Source organism: Capsicum annuum, chromosome 11, assembly GCF_002878395.1.
Source record: "Capsicum annuum cultivar UCD-10X-F1 chromosome 11, UCD10Xv1.1, whole genome shotgun sequence".
Lineage (NCBI taxonomy): Eukaryota > Viridiplantae > Streptophyta > Magnoliopsida > Solanales > Solanaceae > Capsicum > Capsicum annuum.
Genome location: NC_061121.1, coordinates 139290780 through 139312113, shown reverse-complemented (window position 1 = coordinate 139312113; position 21334 = coordinate 139290780). Strand labels below are relative to the sequence as shown.

At 30.0% G+C, this 21334-nt stretch overlaps 1 protein-coding gene across 1 annotated transcript; it reads left to right on the top strand.

Moving 5' to 3' along the window:
- Positions 1-385: 385 nt before the first annotated feature.
- Positions 386-14373, top strand: LOC107847596 (RNA-binding protein 24-B; the record flags this gene model as incomplete). The annotated part of the gene is given in 4 exon segments (XM_047398989.1): positions 386-524; positions 3485-3521; positions 10352-10619; positions 13035-14373. Coding segments are annotated over 4 exon segments (485 nt in total), but the record flags the coding sequence as incomplete, so codon positions are not given.
- Positions 14374-21334: the final 6961 nt, after the last annotated feature.

The following is a 21334-nucleotide window of genomic DNA, read 5'->3' as shown; positions in this document are numbered from 1 at the left end:
TTTCATCTTTACCTTTCTTTCAAGTTAATATTAGGAAATCTTTAAGATTTTACATTTAGTTAGAGGTATAACGGATAAATAGTTTTGGGTAAAATAAAGTATTATTTATTTCATGTTTGATTTGAAGGATTAATTAGTATCGGGATTACTTATTCCACTACATACACCATAGTGATGGGATAAGTTATCCCATACACATAGTGGGATAACTAATTCCAAATTATACCGGGATAACTAATCTCAAGTTTAATTATCTCGGAATAACTTTTTCCCAATCAAACGACTTAGGGTACATTCCTCTATTAATTTAGATGAAATTTTTCCTTATATTTTCACTATTTGATGTTATAAAATAAAACACATAGTACAATTGATGAATGAGCAGGAGGAGGCAGGAACTGTAGGACGATGAGTGGTTTTCACGGAGGATTTCCAGTAGCAGGTGGGTTAGGAACTACTTTTCCTTCAGCAGCATCCTTCCCTCATTATGCCATCCAACAAGGGATCCCTTACAATCTTTATGGGTATGACACTAACATTTTAAAATATGCTCACGCTTGTAATATATACTAGATATCGGAGCCTCTGCCAGCACGGGCGTAATATATGTTACTTCCTCTGTTTTATAATAATAAATGAATTGTTGGATTTTAGCACATATATTATGAAAAAAACATTAAAGATATAAATTTAACACAACTTTTTATTTTTACCTGAAAAAAGAAAAAGTTGACCTTATAATACCTTTTTAAAAATTAATTGATTGTCAAATCATAAGGACTTATTTGAAAAAAAATTCAATGATTCACTTATTTTGAAACGGAGGGAGTACTTTTTTATCTCAATTTATGTGGTACAAATAAAATTTGAAAAGTCAATAATTATTTTTTATATATTTTTAAATATTTTACGTTATTAGTTATTGATTTATAGTACTTTTACATAATTATTTCAGATATTATATGCTACTTTTTTTGTTCTAATTTATGTGACATTGATGAAATATTTGAGAAAGTCAATCAACTTTGTTATATAGTTTTAGATATTTTAAGTTGTTAATTATATTATTATTTATACGACTTTCTACGTAATTTTCAAGTAATATCTCTCTATCCCAACTTATATGAAGTGAATTATTAATTATTATAATTTATAATATTTTTTACACATTTTTTAAATATATAACAAGTTTAATGACATAATTAAATTAAAATTTCGAGAATCAATTATATTTTAAATATATTTTTTGATTTTTTAAGTCATTAGCTATTGTAATTTATAATACCTTTTTAGCATTGTAATTTAATACTATTTAAAGTTATTAGTTATTGTAATTTATTATATTCTCCTTGTTCAAACTTTTGTATCATTGATAGTCATTTATATTTTAAAAATAATTTAAATTTTTAATTGTTGTGATTTATAATAATTTTCTTCTAGTCCAATTTAAGCGATACTGATATAATTTCAAAAGTCAATCAAATATCACGATTGAAATAGCGGAGCAAATATGTCTTGAATGATTCATAATAACTAATTAGAAGTGATATAACAAATTTTTTATAAAAAGTACTTATGAAAAAAAATTAACTGGACCTCATATAAAATATCAAATTAATTTAAAATGTCAAGAGTTAATTTATCATTTTATGTCTATTTTAACAGTGGCCAGCCAGAATTTTAATTATAGGGTCCACATATATTAAAGAATTGAAACAATGGAAAAAGGTGTAAAAAACTAAACCTAGATTGGATTTTTGTCCAATACCCAAAATGTACGCATGCATAAATATTTAGGTACAACAACTTGAAGCACACAAAAATAAAATATACTTAAAATATCCTCAAATTCATTAATAATTTCATGAAGCACACGTGACAACTAGGGGTGTACATAGGTCGGGTTGGTTCGATTTTTTATTAAAATATAACCAAATCAATAATGTCGGTTTTCTAAATCTATAAACCAAATCAAACCAATACATAGTGGATTTTTTTATTTCGGTTTTAGTCAGGTTTTTTTGGTTTTTTTGCTTTTTCGGTTTTCTCGATTTTTTTACAATTATAATGTGATTGAAGAAAAAAATTAAATGTTTTCATTAAAAAGATAAAAAAAAAAACAATGGTCATAGAGTAGTTCCAATAAAAATTAAGTTGGTAAATTACTAAGACGTCTAAACTACTATCTCTCAAAGTAATATTATGTGGATACCAAAGTAGTTCAATTTTTAAGTCACTAGTCACAGTAGCTTGTCTGAACGTTCCCTTCACATAAAATGTGAGCATACAAAAGAACGAATAATTAGAGACAACTTATTAAAAATTTAACTCCATAAAGTAATTAATTATAACATAATTTCATTAAAAAAAAAAGAGAAAGAAGAGAAATAAACTTAAATTACAACTTCACGAATGAGAAAAGTAAGATGAGGAAATAATGAGAATTTTCTGAAAACTTGAAAAGTAAAATGTAAAAAGTGATGCAATTAAAGAGTTTTAGATTTTTATATTAATATTGAGCTTTGTATTAATTTGTTATTAATGGAAAAATACTATAATTAAAGACTCAAGAATATATATTTATTTTTTGAAAATAAAAAAATAATAAAAGTAATTAGAAAGTAGATTATAAGTATTATTTTTTTACGTATAAAAAATTAAAATTATATATGTAATAGTTTGGTTCGTTTTGATTTTATTTTTGATAATACCAAACCAAACCTAGAATGATTGTTTTTTTTTTGTCAACACTAAACCACAAGTCGTTTTTTATTTCTCAGTTTGGTTTGATTCATCGGTTCGATTTTACTTAATGGTTCGATTTATACACCCCTAATGACAACCACGAGGTGTGTGCTTCACTCACATTTATATATAGTAGTAATATATAATTTAAATTTTGGACTCTGTCAATGTACAAAATATTCTACATTATCAGATAAACTTAACTTGTTATTATAGGTTATATTATCCAATTTTTTTCTTTTTAATTTTATATAAAAATTAGATAATCTGCTGTAGCAAATCATGTTTACATGATAATGTAAAATAGTTTATACATTGAGGGTATACAAAAATTAAACTTATATATATATATATATATATATATATATAAATAATGAGGAAATACTAGTGGCCAGTCTTCACGTGCATTTGCCAACTCATTATTCCAATAAAACTTCATCACAGTACTAGAAACTCTATCCACGCATGCTCATAATAGTGTAATACCACCATTCTTTTTTCTCTATCATAATAATGTGCCCCTTTCGCCCTCTCTCACACTCATTCACTGGTAATGTCGACATTATCATATACACACAGCTCATCCTGCGACGAGAAGAAATGACCAATGCATTCATTGATATTATATCGATATACCATCATCATACTTGTACAAACTCACTGTTCACTAAGAAAACATTCATACCAAGTTTCCCATTCTAATGCTTTTTTGTTTATTTTTTTTGTGACAAACTCTCAGGTACTCTCCCTACTCGCCAGATTACACTTACCCTACGGTTTGTACCCATTATCTCCTTTTTTTTTTTTAATCGTCTGCAATTGTTTTTATTAATAATAAAATATTTGAATCTGAATGATTAAAATAATGTTTCTAAATTTGAATACGGAATAACAAAGATTATTTGTTTTTCAGTATCTTACTGTAAGCATAATAAATATATAGTTTAAATAATAACTAATCAAATTAAAAAGATATTAATTTAATAAAATGAAATGCATGATATTGAAGATGGTTTGTCATGATGTTAGTTAAATACATATACAAGCTCCTTTACTATTTCACTTTTTGTGCATAGGCACTTCAATTAAATCATCTGCATATTGGACCCTTGGGTCCTTCACAAAAAGTGTCAATTAAGTCCAATTGCTGACATGACGCTGACATGGCGTGACATGTGTAATGCACTCTCCTAAAGGAGAGTGAGAAACCATTTTTAATTAAAAAATTAAACATAAACAATTCCAACCAATTAAAAAAAATACATTAAAGAATTTTTTTTAAAAAAAGAAGAAAATAACCATCTTCTTTTCCATATCTTCTCTCCATCAATGGCTTCTTCAAAAATCATTCACATATAAGTTGAGTGACAGAGCATAATTAATCAACAAAATTAAACATAAAAACCCCTCAACCAATTAAAAAAACACATTATAAAGAAATAAATAAAAAAAAAGAAATAGTCATTATCTTCTTCTCCATATCTTCTTCACCATTAATGGCTTCTTTAAAAATCATTTATCTATAAATTGAGTGAGAAACCATAATTAATGACTTCTCGGTGTCTTCTTCTCCATTAACGGCTTCTTTAAAACACACATTGAAGAAATTAAAAAAAAAAAAATAACCATCAGTTTTCTTTAATAATATACAATTTTTTTTTTTTTTACTTTCTTGTTCAATCCGCGAAGGGGGCTTGGGGGAGGGTCAATCGGCGAAGGGGAGTTGTTTGGAAGAGAAGGCTGCTAGGGGTTTGGGGGGGGGGGTGTTCTATCGTTGAAGGGGTAGGGGGGTTTGGAAGAGAAGGGCTAGGGGGGGGGGGGGGGTTAATTAGTTTATTTATTTTTAATTCAGATTTAATTTTATTAAAAAATTATTTTTATAATTATTTTAAATTAAAATGCCACATGTTGTTATTTAATTCGCCACTTTGCACATCATCAATGTGTGTATTACACGCAATTCATACTTTTTGCCACGTCAGTAAATTGGGCTCAATTGAAACCATTTGTGAAGGAGTAAAGGGTTCAATAGGTACCTGACTTAATTGAGGTGTCTATACGGGAAAAGTCAAATAGTTCAGGGCCTGTTTATGTATTTCGTCGGTGATAATAGTTGGAGTGAGTGGATAAAAATAATGATGGTGATAGTAATGATAGTGGACGTGGCTAGTGTTGTATTGAGTTGTATTGACTATCACGATGATGACGATTGATAGTGATGGTGGCTGTTATGTAGTGACTATCATAATTGTTTGTTGACGTTAGTTCTACACGGTGTTGATTGTGGGGCTGGTTGAAAATTGTATGGTGTTTGATGATGTGTTGGTGATAGTTGGAGATAATGATAGTTGTGATAATAGAGATGGTTGTTAATAGAGATAGACTGAAGCTATGATGATGGTGATGGTAACACCAATTAAAACGGTGGCGGTGGCGGCAATAGTTATGGCTGAAGAATGTGTTGAACTTGACGATCTGTTAATGATAGTTAGTGGTGATGCTAGATGTGATGATTGTTAGTAGGAATTGACCATTATGGTGGCGTTGGTGGACATATTTATAATAATGGAGATGGTAAATGTAGTAGCGATTGACAGTAGTGGTTGGTATTGCAATGATGTTGGTTGTCAGTGGTTGTTTTGATGGTATGTGTTTGGTAGTGGTGGCGGGGGGTTGATGACTTTAATGATTGTTGACAATAGTAGTGGTGGCAGATGTAATTTAGAGTGATAATTAGCGTAGAATGGTGATGAAAATTTTTCCACATAAAAATACCTATTAATGATATTAAGATTTGATTTTAGATATTAATGATTGAGATATATTCAAACCTATTAGTAGCTTTAAGCTTAATACAAAATAAATGCACATGTAAGATTTAAATCATTCAGCTTCTTCGTTAAGTTGATCACTTTAATCTTTCATTAACTGTTCAACTACATTATGCATGTTACGGCTATACATTAGGAATGTATTTACCGCTCCATTGTTTCATTTTAGGTAGCTTTAAGCTTAATACAAAATAAATGCACATGTAAGATTTAAATCATTCAGCTTCTTCGTTAAGTTGATCACTTTAATCTTTCATTAACTGTTCAACTACATTATGCATGTTACGGCTATACATTAGGAATGTATTTACCGCTCCATTGTTTCATTTTAGGTGCAGTGTTTTTCATTAGGCTTGTAGGAAAGAGCGAAACTTTTTGGCTCATACAAAAATTTATTCTTAAAATTAATTTAAAAACAATGTGATATTTCCATAATTATAAAAGCTTGACATTAAATATATAATGAAAATGTAAGTTAAAAAGTTTTTAAATGAATAAAGTTTTTTCTCTTTTGAAATATACTTAAAAAAAGACATAAGGGTCATTTTATAGGGTGTATAAGAATAGTTCAAAATATAATGTATTAATAATGCTTGCATTAGTTATACATCTATTTTTCTTATGCAGTGTTTGATTTAATGTATTAAAACATAAATTGCATAATTTTAAAAATAAAATAGTTCAGCGCTTACAAAAATACCCTCCATAAATATAATTAAAAAGATGTGAAAAATATTTTGTGAAATAATTGTGTCTTTAACCATACTAAAACATGCCTTACAATCTATTGTGTTACTAATACAATGGGATTTCATATATTAGTAATACACAACTTAATACTATCAAAAAAAAGTATATAACTAATGTTTATTGGTTATACATAGGATTAAAAAAGGATAAATTACACAAATCTCATACTTAAAATCCTATATTACCTAATATTATTTATTTTTTTAAAATTTTACATTAAATTCCTTTTTTCAACTTTACTCTTGAAAAATATGAAGAAAACCTCACATATTATTTTTACTCCAGCATTAACTCATTCAAAATATCCTTCTCTAAAATATCTCCCCAATTATCAACAATTAAATCATCTTCCTTCCTGATTTTTTCTCCTCCAGTAATGCATGCAACTTTTTTTTCCTCTCCTAAAATCTCTCCTATTTTTTTTTTAAAATCTATTGATACATATATAAATTTATTTAGTAATTCATACATGTTTATTTTTTTTAATGATGATTCATATGAATATTAAATATGATATTATTATATGGGTATTATGGTGATTTATACGATAAATACATTTTGTATGATCTTAACGGGTGATACATATGATATTAATAGGTGATACATATTGTATTATGGTGATTCATATGGTAGATATAATTATTTATTTCAATTATTAGGTGATTTATATGATATTAATGGATGATATATATGATATTATTGTGATTTATATGGTAAATACAATTATTTATTTCAATTATTGGGTAATTCATATATATGGTATTATGGCGATTGATATGGTAGATACAATTATTTATTTCAATTATTGGGTGATTCATACGATATTAATGAGTGATATATATGGTATTATGGGTGATTCATATGTTATTAATGAAAGGTAATGGTGTAGTCAGTGTAGGAAACAAAAGTAATAATATTTTTTTTCAAAAAAGTCTAAAAGCAGAATTAAAACATACTTAAAATTAAATCTAAAAAAAAACAGACTAAAATTAAAGACGAAAAAAGAGAAAAAGATCAAAAAAACATATATTTCATAATTAACGATGAAAAAAGAAAAACATAATTAAAACACTTAAATTAACTCTAAAAAAAAGAGAAAAATTAGATGTCTTTCCTTAAATAAAAGAATACAATGAATAAAAGAGAATCTATTATTTTCTTTAATAAATATCTTGTTAATTTCAAATGTATCACTTTTTTATATGTATCACCATATAATATATGCATCACATTTTAAAAAATCAAGATAAAATGTAATTAACAAAATAATCGAAATTTTATATAATATCACTTAAAGATTTAGAGATTTATGTAAGTTACCTATTAAAAAATGTACCAAACAAGATATTGATAATACACAAACATGGGCAAATTTATGTGTATTGGGTGAAGGTGTCACGGCACTTGATGATTTGGGTTGATATATGTGTGTACACACGGAAGAAATGAAATATATATTAGCCTTGCGACCTATAATATCTAATACTAGTTAGATAGCGCCAGTGGCGTAGGGAACTTCTTTCCACCCAGTTTATGCGAGTCTGAAGCCTCCTGGCGCCACTATTTTCATGCTCTTTTTTCCTCTTATTTTGTGCTTGATTCGGATGGGCTTCAACACTCTTTTTTTGATTGTTTTGCTCTTTTTTTTTTTTTTTGAGTTTTATTCTTTACTAATTCAAATTTTTGTTGTAATTACTTCTTAATCTCTTAACCTTCTCTTTACCTTCTCTTTTAATAAGTACTATTAATCTCTTGATACAAATATTATGTGTATCCCATATCAATGGGTATTTAATTTTAATTATCATAATGATAATAATAAAAATATATATAAATAATAGTAAATTAATTTTAAAAATTTTAAGTTTTAAAAATGATTATTATCATGCTAAAGCTTGTTTAAATTTAAAAATTAATTTAATTTTTCATCGAAATTCAAACTAAGTGAAGATAACTGTATTGAAATTCTCTTTGTCAACTATATATCTCCAACAACATATGAAGATAATATGAATATATTGAAGTAAAGGTATTAGATGATTTATACAACATTTGAATTTTAACATGATTTTTTTTTCTTTCTCAGAGTTACAAAGAAAATTTCTCTCATTCATTAAAAATTCGACTAATTAGGTATCTGAATCTCAGAATATCTTGAAAGAGAATATAACTAAATATCTTTATTCGATTAATTTGTCTTTAAAAAAAAAAATATGAAACAAAATCCTAAATTAAAAAATAAAACGATTCGTTTAATTCTAGAGGATAATTTCATACTTGAGACTTAGAAATCATGTATTCCCCTCTGGACCCAAAGTTAGTACATACATTATTTTTTTCGCTACACGCTACCAAACAATCCGCTAGTGAAGGGAGGAAGCACTAGTCAAAGACCACATTGTACTGAAGCATTTGAAATGCACGATATACGCAGTAGGATTGGATTTACTTTTTGTTAGGGTTTTTGTCCTGATTATCTTATCAAATTTAAGTTTTATTTTTCTTAGAAGAAAAATAAAAGTAATACCATAAGTAGGTTTACTTTTCTTAAAAGAAAAATATAATTCTTTTCCATGTTTGGCTAACCTCTTTCTTGAAGGAAATGTTTTGCAATTCTATAAGTAGAATATCCTCTTGTCATACAATAATACAATAACATTTACAATGTAGTCTTGAAGAGTCTTGTTTAGGGGGAGATTTTCTTCTATTATGTTTTAAGTTTTTAAATATTATTTTCATATGTAGGTTGTTTGATCAAATCATATCAATAATATGTCTTTTCTAGTATTGTTTTATGTGTCGTCTGAATTTGTCGTCTCTATGATTTGCAAACTATGAGCTTCCGTATGACGCTCTCTCGATTTCGAACTCAACAAGTGGTATTAGAGCCAACGATTCAAAGGTCCAATGGTTTGATGAAATAAGGTTGAAGACAAGTTCAAGACAGTTCTAATCAATTTGATGATAATGAAGAATTTTATCCAATTACACGTGGAGAAGAAGTTTGAATCATATTTCAACATTCTTGTTGCTGCATCTTTAAAAATATAAATAAAATATTTTAATGTTGCTGCATCTTTAAAAATAAAAATAAAATATTTATTTTTAACCCATTTTTAATTATAATATTTTAAATTTTATTTTTAACCACGGCAAACAACAGTGATGAAGATTACGTAAAGAACAAAGATCATGCACGTGTAGAAGGTGAATTAAGTCAAGAAAATCAAGCAAAAAAGAAGATATTTGTTAGAGTTTTTGTTTTGATTTTCTTATCAAATTTAAGTTTTATTTTTCTTAAAAGGAAAATAAAATTAATACCAAATTACTTTTATAATTCCTGCAAAAAAAATATAATTTTGTTCATATTTGGCTAACCTGATTTTGAAACTTTATAAATAGAATATCTTTTCTCATACAACAACACAATAATATTTATAATATATTTTTTAACGAGTCTTATTTATGAGAAATTTTCTCTTAATAAATTTTAAATTTTTCAATATGTAGGTCGTTTGACCAACATTTTAGTCAAAAGGATTGTTGACCGTTCCGAAGAAGGCATGAATCTTGACCTTCGGTTTGTGGCACGCATGCCATATCCTCAATTTACGGTCTCACACGTTAATAGAATTTTGTCAAACTTCTGAGCAAATTATCAGTCTTAAGGAAACAGACTACTTATAATAGTGGAGTACGTTTTTCTTTTTCCAAATTTACCAAACCAAAATGATCGTCTATGTTTCTATTCCATTCTATTTTGGTCGTTAATTTTCTCAAAAGAATTACATCCAACACTTTTAACACGGAAAGATTATGGCATTTTTAAAAATATAAGGTCTAAAAATACTTTTGATACGCAACAAAAATCTTATTTTAGTATTAAATCATATGAAATGAAGGGAGATTTTAAGTATTAAGGTGGAGTATTTTGCTAATAAGTTGACTCCAAATGATTTGAAAGCAAAATTAAAGCCGGACATTATATCATTGGCATGAGAGTGTAATTGTTTAAATTTGTGCAGGGTTACTATAGTGTGTATGGGGGAGCAACTAGTCAATATCCAGTGTATGGGACTGCGGCTAGTGGTGTGTTATCGAGTGCAGCTGCTGCGTTTTACCCATACATGAATTTTGGAGAAGGAAGCGGTAATGGATACCCAGTCAGCCAGGGTTACGGCGTTCAGTACCCACACCATCTCTTCCCCTATTCAGCTGCTGCTGGTGCAGGTTACCCGATACAGCACTATGGTACGCCCATTTCCCATGCTCCCTCATCTGCACTGCATTCAGGTTTGTTCATTAACGTTCTCTTCTCTTTAATTACCTTTTATTTCTTCGAATTTCTTTTCTTTTTCCCACACGTTTGTATATCTGAAAACTCTTTAATTTTAAACATTTTACTCATGTCATTTTTATAGCAATAGAAATATCATACTAAGATTACATAAATACTTGCCTATAGGAGGATAGTATCTCCTCGCTATCATATTTTTGAGAGATTAATTGAACTCCTGCAAGTATTTATGAATAGAGCGTGTTCCATTTTGGTCCAGGGAGTTATATCTACTATGTTGTATATTTTGATTGATGATTATAAGAATACATGCACCCTCTCCAATAAGATGGGTGAATTTTATTCTTTTCTAAAAACAATCCTTTTTTGTACCAAAAGAATAAAATAAATGTGTGCTAAAAGTGTTTCTTTCTTAATATCTAGCTAGTTATGTACAGTCGAACTATATAAAATAAAATTTGACAAAGTAATTCTTTTGAAAGAAATGTGAATGTTCAACTCAAAAATTTCAAGAGAAATGAAATTGGAGAGTCAACATTTATTTCATTGCATGCAATTTGAAATCAATTCCAAATTGGAATCAGCTTGATCAATTTATATTTTGAGGTTACAACTAAGAAGAGGCTTGTATATATGGTCAAAACCTCATTTTCAAGCTGGCATCCAAAATGTTACATTTTGAGTTTGCAACATCAATACGCCTATTGTTAGGGTCGAAATAATCAGGTGTCATGCGAAAGTTAGCAAAGCAAATTTCGAAAGACCATGAATAAAAATATATGTGAGAAATAAACCAATAGAGACATAATAATTTAATGTGGTTTGGTTAATCAACCTACATTCACAAAAGGAGATGAGCAATCCACTATATAACAGAGAGTCCAAACTGTCAAGAGAGAATCTCACACAATTCACTTAAATAAAAAGAGGTTTACACAAGTGATACCGCAACACTCGTGTCTCACAAAGTCTCCCCCAAACGAAACTCTCAAACCCTTAGGATTACATTGTGGATGCTATCAAACTAGAAGATAAGAACCTCTATTTATAGAGTCTATAACCTTTTCCTACAAAAATAAGGATTAACCAAATATGGAGAATATATTTAATTTCCTTTTCCTAAAAAGAAACTCAATTATGGTACCTAAAGAAAAATCCAATTATGGTAAGAAAGTCAGTACAAACACCAACAATTCTCTCCCTTGGCCTGAATTTCTGATAAAGTAAATTTGCTTTACCTTCTTCACGTTGTCTTCAACAAGTTCAATCTCCATCTCCAAAATCTCCCCTATTAAATTTTGTCTCTACACTGAGTAACATTCTGATAAAATTTCTCGAACCAAAATCTTCATTATCGTCTAATAGGTTGCGACTAGAATTGAGTCCGCCAAAATGAACATTCAATTTAACTTCACTCTGATACCATTTGTTAGGTACAAAATAATTAGGTGTCATGCGGAAGCTAGCAAAGCAAACCTCAAAAGATGCCAATGAAAGGACATACGAGAAATACACCAAAAAGAGACACAATAATTTAATGTGGTTCGGTCAATCGACCAACATCCACAAAAGAAAATGAGCAATCTACTATATAAAAGAGAGTGCAAACTGTTAAGAGATATAACCTCACACAATTCACTCAGAATAAAAAGAGGTTCACACAAGTGATACCGCAACATTCGTGTCTCACAAAGTCTCTCCAAACGAAACTGTCAAACTCCTAGGACTACATTGTGGATGCTACCAAATTAGAATAAAAGAGCTTCTATTTATAGAGTTTATAACATTTTTCTACAAGAATAAGGATTAGTCAAATATGGAGAATATGTTTAATTTCCTTTTCCTAAAAAGAAACTCAATTATGGTACCTAAAGGAAAACCAATTATGGTAAGAAAGTGAGGACAAACACCAACATCCACCAACATGCGGAAGCTAGCAAAACAAACCTCGAAAGATCACGAATAAGAATATATGTGAGATATAAACTAAAAGAGTTAATAATTTAATATAATTCGATCAATCGACCTACATCCACAAAAGAAAATGAGCAATCTACTATATAAAAGAGAGTACAAACTATTAATTAATAGAGACAACTCACACAATTCAGTCAGAATAAAAAGGCCTATCTGTCAACAAACTTAAAGTTCATCACCCACTTTTGGCCTTCAAACAATTACACCACTATTATCTGATTTCATGTTTGTATCATTACCAATTGAAGGAAATAAATTACGCAACTCATTTGAAAGATAATTTAAATTTACTGCTAGTATGTGAATTTTCTCCAATCTCAACCACCCCCTCTTACATTCCTTAGTTTGATTGCGCTAGCTTTAGTATTACTGATATTTGATCATGGGAAGAAGAGGTACTAATATCTTTGACAGTTTGTTTTGCTGTGCCACAGGCGTGACAAAGACTTTGCGTGCGCCAGTTCCTCATTGTTAAGAGACATCGAATAATTGTCAAATGGTGACCAAGAGAGATTGATACAACATTGATCTGTAATGCTACCTCTCCGAAGGATCTTTGTCCTAACCATGGTTCTCTTGCATCTTTCTCTTTGTCAATTAATGGAGGGTTGCCCACGTATAGAACAAGGGCTTCTCCAGAAGTTTAAAGCCCCCCTTAGGGGTACCACATCTTCAGAAATGTGTGGAGTACAATTAACTTCTCCACATTTCATTTCTTCTCTTGTAAGGAAAGGGTCCTTCATGAGAGACAAAGCATGCATATGCATCTCACTATCACCTAATTTAGCTATCAAAAGAGCTTAGTTAGTCATTGCATTTTTATCTTTTTCTTTTTATCTCTAAAAACATAGCCCTGGAGAGGCTGAGCAAATTTCGCCCCTTAAGAGCCCACTTAAAAAGTCTAGAGTTAGTTTTAGTTTTGAAAAAAAAAAATTCATGTAAAATTTCAAGAATATTCCAACTTGTAGTCCTTTCAACTTCACTTTAATAATGTGGAGCTTGAAATGACTAATCCCTCCAACTTAAACTTTCTGTATTACTTGCAGTTATAGAAATCTTGTGAAATCAAGAGGATGTCCCCAAGTTTTTGTTACTACTAACGATTAACTAGTCTTTGGATTTTAGAACTTAGACTAGGATCAATCACCTTTAGAAAATCTTTTTAAATTCTAACATAGATGCTGTGTCTAACAAGTCAGCAACCTCTCTTGAGGATAAGGGGGAGTATCTGAACTGTTGATGCTTTTTTTAATGTTGTAAAAGGTCTAGGGGCTAGAAGGTGGGTAATTTTAGCCCCGTTTTCTTTTATATAGGTAGGAGGGACAGTGTTGATTTCCTTTTCTTTGGTAAATTACTTCAGCCTTTATTACATTTCATTAACTTTTTTAGGAACTCCATTAAATGGTTATGGAGTTCCAATGCATGAGAAGTTAGTTACCCTAGGGAGATATTTTGGGGTCTCTTGGGTTCTTCTTCAACTAGACTCATCAATCATGGTTAGGACTCAGATCATCTTCGTTTCTCTGCCACGCACTCTTTCTCTGTAATTTGAACTGAAAGCTGATACTATATATGTGTAAGCCTATGATGTTTGGACTGTAGTAGCTAGGAAGAAGATTCCTTCTCCATCATGGATGATTGAGAGTGGATTGGTACTACTTAAGCAACGTATTGTTTTAATTTTAACTATGTTAGAGACGACTTTGTTTAGTTTTGCTAATGTATTGATCGTTTATGATGGAACTAATGTTATCCGTTATCGTTTTAAATTCACGTCCGTAGTTATATTTTTATTAATTGTTATGTAATCTTTCCCTACTTGTGCCTTATTTTATTCTTTCAAGTAGAGCGTTTCAACCATATCCGGGGCCTAAAGCTAAATTTTAAGGAGTGTCTTTAACTTTAGTATGTTTATATATAAATATCAGCTTGATGAGATACTGTATTATTAATAATTTTTTTATAGTTAATATTTTCTAATAATTTTTTTTTCAATTTACAATATAGCTAATTTATTTAATTTTTTTTTAGATATTGTTGATTTTAGGTTAAGACTTTATCAATTTTAATTTTGGAAACTTCTTTCGATTGAGGCATCCGTAATAGGGACTGCTAACATTATTTTTAGTCTATAGGCAATATATGCATTATGAATGGAATCAAGTTGTGTTATATGACTCAGCCACTTTTCCTCTTTACTTTTAACACTTTCTGTTTAGAAAATAAATCTATGCCATCCGTGTTAGAGTCACTACTATGCATAAGAAAATATTCATTATTAAGACAATATTTTTTCAATTACTCATATTCTAGTAATTCTCGATTAATTTTGAGCTTGTGACGAAAAAGGATTAAAGAATAAAATATTTTTTTGAAAATACTGATGAGTAGGGGTGTGCATCGATTGGTTAGGTTTGGTTTTATATATTACCGGTTCGGTTTATCGATTCTTGGTTTTTAAATATGCTAAACCAATAACCAAACCAATAAGATATTTTTTATCGGTTTTCGATTTATCGGTTTTTAGTCCTTAACGGTTCGGTTTTTGGTTTAACCGATAAGAAAATACTAATAAAATAGAAATAATAGTAGCTAACATAAAAAAAAAAAAAAAAACTTAGTTGCCACAAAAAATTTTACATGATGTGTTTTAATTTACAAGAACCTTCAAGTTTTGACCTAAACATTGTTAGGAGAAATTAGGAGTTTGTATAATTGAAATAATAGGTTTGTTAATTTGTAGAAATTAAAGAGAAATTAAGAGAAATATATAATAAGTTTATATTTATATATATATATATATATATATATATATATAAAACCTCATGTAATCAATACATAAAAATTCCAAGGAAACATAATCCTTATATTTTAATAAAAGAAAATGAAATTTTTAAAAAGAAATTTTTAGATACCTCAAAAAATTACAAGTATAATAATTCATTAGACAGTATAAAGTATGTATCTCTTTAACGTAGTCTTAGATCTTTTTAATAGATAAATCTGTGTATTTTTTAAAGCTTGATCTCAGACTTTTCTTATGCTAATATGAAGAAACTCATAAGTATATTCTTGGATATACTTCATTTTACAAATTTACAGCTTTTCTAGCCATTCTGCCACTAGTAGCCCTTGTTTTTCTTTTTCTTTAGAAATGTCTGTTTGGCTTCCTAAAAATTCAGCTCTTATATACCTCATTAGGTGATCTATTCCCGCTCGAGTTGATTTATCAAAATCTGCTATAACTTTCTGAACCAATTGTCTACTTTTCCAGTGAAGGTATTTCTAGCAATTAAATATTTTTCATTACTAGTATAATTATTTCCTTTCCCTGATATAAAAAATAGTTCTAAGTTTTTTGCGCATAAGTCTAGAAATTCTCCTAGTTCTCTTTTACAGTCCAGGTCTAGAAATTGGGCAGATCCAGCGTCTCCTACTGGGAGCTTATTTGGCATGCATTTAGCCTTAGAATTTATATGGTGTTGACTATTATAGTCTTTCCATTTTTTAAATTTTGGTAGGAAGTTACTCCTAGATAATGGCTCGTTGGACGAACTTTCTTCTTTTTTATGTTCTTTAAAAATTTCTTGGGGTCCTTCTGTATCTCCACGAGTCATATGGACAAGATAATTTTGATCATTAAGATCTCTTTTAGCTATGCAAAAGCATATAAGGTGGTTTCGAGGTAACAAGGTGGTTTGTTTGTTAATAGTGAAATAAGATTGTAGTAGACAGTGTTTCAGCTAAGAAGTATGCTTGTAAAGTTTAACTCAATAAGAATAACGAAACTAGGATTATGTTCATCGAGATGTTATAGTAGTCAAGGTTATGGGTTATCTCAAATTCATACGTAACAAATTTCAATTGCAAGAATATATTAAACTCTAGATTTCATCTATTTGTTTATCGACCTTAATAGATTATTACCCCTTAATTCTCTCAAACTTAAAGAGCACATTAATATGTTCAATTGATTTCTCAAGTGGGTTGATCCTGTTAAGGCATCAACCCTTAACTCAAAGATTAAAGTTTTTAGATACTTGTAATTCTCTTCTTTTCCCAACACACACATTTTCTACTCAAACAAGTCGTGTTCTTGGGCTCACCTTTCAAGTTTGCAACTAAGAAAGATCATTAAAATGAAGAAGAGTTTCTGCAATTATAAGTCGTTACTGAATTTACACAATCCCACAACCCAAAATAGCTATTCACATCAAGGGTCCCATAACCCTATTTATGGGAGATTTAGGAACACATCTCAAAGGTAGAAGAATAAAACATTGTTTTGTTCATAAATTAAATCAAAGAACCACTTACAAAAGTTCTCACATTTGTTCTCTTTGATTTTTCAAAGAAGAATGGTGAATACAAATCTAGATCAACAATTTCATCTCTTTATCAAAGAGTAATGAGTTACAAGTTATTCAAAAGTTGAAAAGTGAGTAAAAGATGAATGAAAGATACCTAATCTAAACCTAGATTGGGTATTTATATGCTCCTAGGTACCGAGGACTTGAAATTTGAACTCACTAATGCCATGTCAAAGTTGATGGTCAGGTTGATGGCCCATCAATAGTCTGACGGTATGTCACTTGTATCGTCACTTGGATCGTCACTTATGGTCCCAAGTTGCCTCATTCTACCTAAGGGGTGATGACCATGTTGATGTCCCATCACTGGTCTGACGGTCCGTCACTTGAGCTATCGCTTGATCACTCGAGGATGCACTTTTTGTCTCAGCCTAACGACTAAGTTGATGGTCCATCACTTGGATCGTCACTTATGTCAGCTACTCTGTCCATTCTGTTTAGCCTTGACGGTCACTCTGATGGTCCATCACATGGCAGACGATCTGTCAGTTTGACCGTCAGTGTCCTTTTTCTGCTACTTTTCCAAGTTACTTCTTTAGCTAAGTCCTTAACCTGAAAACACTAAAATCTAGTATCAAATACAACAATAGTTTCTTGAAAACGTACAATTATCCCTTGAAAAGGATGTAAAATATTCCATTAATAGCCGGACCATCACCCCTTCAACTTCCGAAGTAGCTTCTTCAAACTTTTGGTTCCTCCATAAAACTTTTACCAAAGCCACATCTTTAGTCTGTAACTGACGGACTTTCCTAACTAAAATCTCATCTGGGACTTTATTATATGATAAAGAGTCCAAAACACCAACAGTTTCCAACAGAACCACCAAGTAAGGATCACCCACTTACTTTTTCAACATTAAAATATGAAAATTGAGTGAATGGAACCCAAACAAAGAGGAAACACTTACTTATAAGCCATATTACCCACTTTCTTTAAAATTAAATACGGACCCACATAATGGGGACTGAGTTTCCTCTTCATTCCAAACCGTATCACTCCCTTTATGGAAGACACCTTCAAGAATGCCCAATCGTCAACTTTAAATTCCAACTCCCTTTGCCTTATATCTACATAAGACTTTTATTGACTTTGGGCGGTCTCAAGCCTATCCCAAATCACCTTCACCTTTTTCATAGCCTGATGAATCAAATCAAGATCGAACAACCCAGCCTCGCCAACCTCAAACCACCCAATAGGAGAATCACATCTCCTACCATACAAAGCTCTAATGGATCCATCCCAATACTAGAGTGATAACTATTATTATAGGCGAACTCATAAAGAGGAAAATAATCAACCTAAATAACACCAAGTTTGATCACACAAGCCCAAAGCATATCCTCTAATATCTTAATGGTCCTCTCTGCTTTTCCATCCATTTGAGGGTGAAAAACGCTGCTAAGGGTTACCTTAGTTCCCATACCTCTCTCAAAAGAACACTAAAAGTGAGATAAGAACTACGTACCACAATAAAACATAATAGAGATAGACGCACCATGCAACTTGATAATTTACTGAATAAAATTTTTTGCATAATATAAGCAGAGTAATTAGTCCTCATAAGTAAGAAATGAGAAGACTTAGTCATCCTATCCATGATGACCCATATCGCAAACTGACTACGCAATCGTAGAAGACCGATAATGAAATCCATATCAATCACCTCCCGTTTCCACACAGGCAACTCAATTGATGAGTATCATTATTCTTATTTTGATGACAATATTGTGATTTTGATTAAGTGGCACTTTATGGAAGCTTCTCAAAAGGGAAATTGGTGATTTAGTGACTTCTTAGAGCTTTCTTCTGTACCCAAGTAGGCTAGGTTTACCTTCTTCATAAATTGAGCTATCTCATAGTATGATTATAATACTATGCTAGATATGGGGTGGGATTTAGGTTTTGAATGTATGTATGAAGGTATTTAATTTAAATGGTTTGTTAGGCTATCTTAAAACTATAGACTTGGAGCAGTTAGAATAGTTCTTAATGGATTAGGTGTATTGAGCTTCGGAATATATATTTAGAATCAAAATTCCTTAATTAATCAAGGTAGGTTAGATTGTAGTAGTTATTTATGTTGGAGTAGAATTATCTTTAGTTGCTTAAGTTAATAGAATTGCCTTAGTTGTTATTGTTCTAGGTAGGATTAACTTAGTTATCCATTTGTGGGAAGGATTACTACCTTAGGAATGATTATCTCTTAATTGAGATCTAGGAATGAACTTAGATACCTTAGCCTAGTTTGGGGTAGAAGTTGCCTAAGAGGATTTTTGGGAATTAGAAGTGGGCTCCTCCGACCCATTTTAGGCCAAGATTTATGATAACCTTATAGACTCATTTATGTATGATACACTCTTATTAATCGTAGGTTTGGTACTTAAGGAGGTTTAATATTATTATTGAGTCTATTAGTTGGATGTTGAAGGATTAATGTTAATTCCTAGTATCGCTAATGATATTGCTCATATGTATGATTAAGAATATATTTATAAGTATGATTTATAACTTATGCATGTGATTGTTGGTATGAATTCTGAATAAGATTAATAGCATGGACTATTGATATGCTTAATGCTAGAAATATCAGCATGATTGAAGCTTAATGGCTTATGAATATGAACCGCGCACATATATGATATGGTTTATGTATTTATATAATTGGCTTATAGGTATGATGTGGCTTATATATATATATTATGTCTTATGTATATATATAATATGGCTTATGGTATGATATGTGTTTTATATATTATGGCTTATGTATATATATGCTATGTTTTATGGGTATGATATGGCTTAAATATATTATGGCTTATATATATATATATATATATATATATATATATAGATGATATGACATACTAGTGTGATATGGCTTATATATTATGGCTTATGTATAGATATAATATGCCTTATGGATATGATATGGCTTATATATATGATGTGACTTATAGATACGATTAGACTTATAGATATGATGGTGACCTATAGATATGACTATTGGTATGAATTCTGGATATACTTAATAGTATTGCTTATGAATATTAGTATTTTTATGGATTCTAGATATGGCTAATAATATGTCTTATAGACATGAGTATAGACGAAACTTGCAGTTATGATTCTTGGTATGGTGTATATATATGTGTAAAGGAATGGTTTATAGTTGTGATTTATTTATATAATTAAAATTTATTGGTATAATTATGATTTATTGGTATAATCAATTAGATATACATTATTTAAATGACTTACTTATATGGATTATTGCTACAGTTTATAAATATGAGTTTTGATTCAAGTCCGACAAGTGCTGATGGTATTAATGATATGAGTTCCAATTCTAGTTTGACAAAATTGATGATAATAATAATGATGCTATCGAGTTTTGGCTCGAGTACTAGCATCGAGGGTTATTTATGATGTGATATGGAACGGATGGATTCTTGGTTATAGATGACAGTTGGTAAATTACGGTTATTCGATTGTTAGTTTCCTTGATTGTACTCTCTAGGCTTATGGGGGCCTGCATTGGGTTATTTACTTTTCTGTACTTATTGGCTTATGGAGGCCAGTATTATAGTTAATGGTATGATCTTTATATTATTATTCTTATATGCATTTATTTATCTATGTACAGTGGTATCAGAGCTTATTTTCAGGTTCATCTTTTTTTATCTTGACTTAGTTTATGTTATCTTGTATCCTATCATATTTATAATGATTTAGCTTAGTCTTCCAATGATTCCTGTTGAGTACCCATGATTTGGGTACTCATACAACACTTTTGTATTTTTTTGGTGCAGATCTGAGTACTAGTTACCTTCGTTGATTCGATGTTTGTGCAGAGTTGATTTCATAGATTGGGTCATCTCTTGAGGTCAGAGTTACCCCTTTTCCTTATATTTATCTATGTCTAGTCTATCATCTTTGAGACAGATTGTATTTTACTATTAAAAATATGTACTTCTTTTATAGCAGATCTTGTACCCATGCTACTGACTTTTGGAGTGCTTGTCACTTTTCTATCTATCGAATAGACCTTTATGAGAGTATTATTTCAATTTGAATCTTTAATTGCTAATTTTTAGATTTTTGGCCATTTCCCACCAAGTTATCCCATTGCATCTAGCTATAATCTATGGTTTGCCATCACGACACATAAATAGAGTCACAGCAAATTAATATCAAAGCGTAAGTTTCACTGGTATTGTTTTTACAAGAGCAAGTGTCTATTAGAGTCATGCAGATTAGAACGATGATGTCTGTTTCTTATCTTTGAGAGGCTATAGGACATTCTTAGGAGTTTTTCACTTATTTTACTCATTTTGTGAGCAGAGTCTGAGTTGGTTTATAAA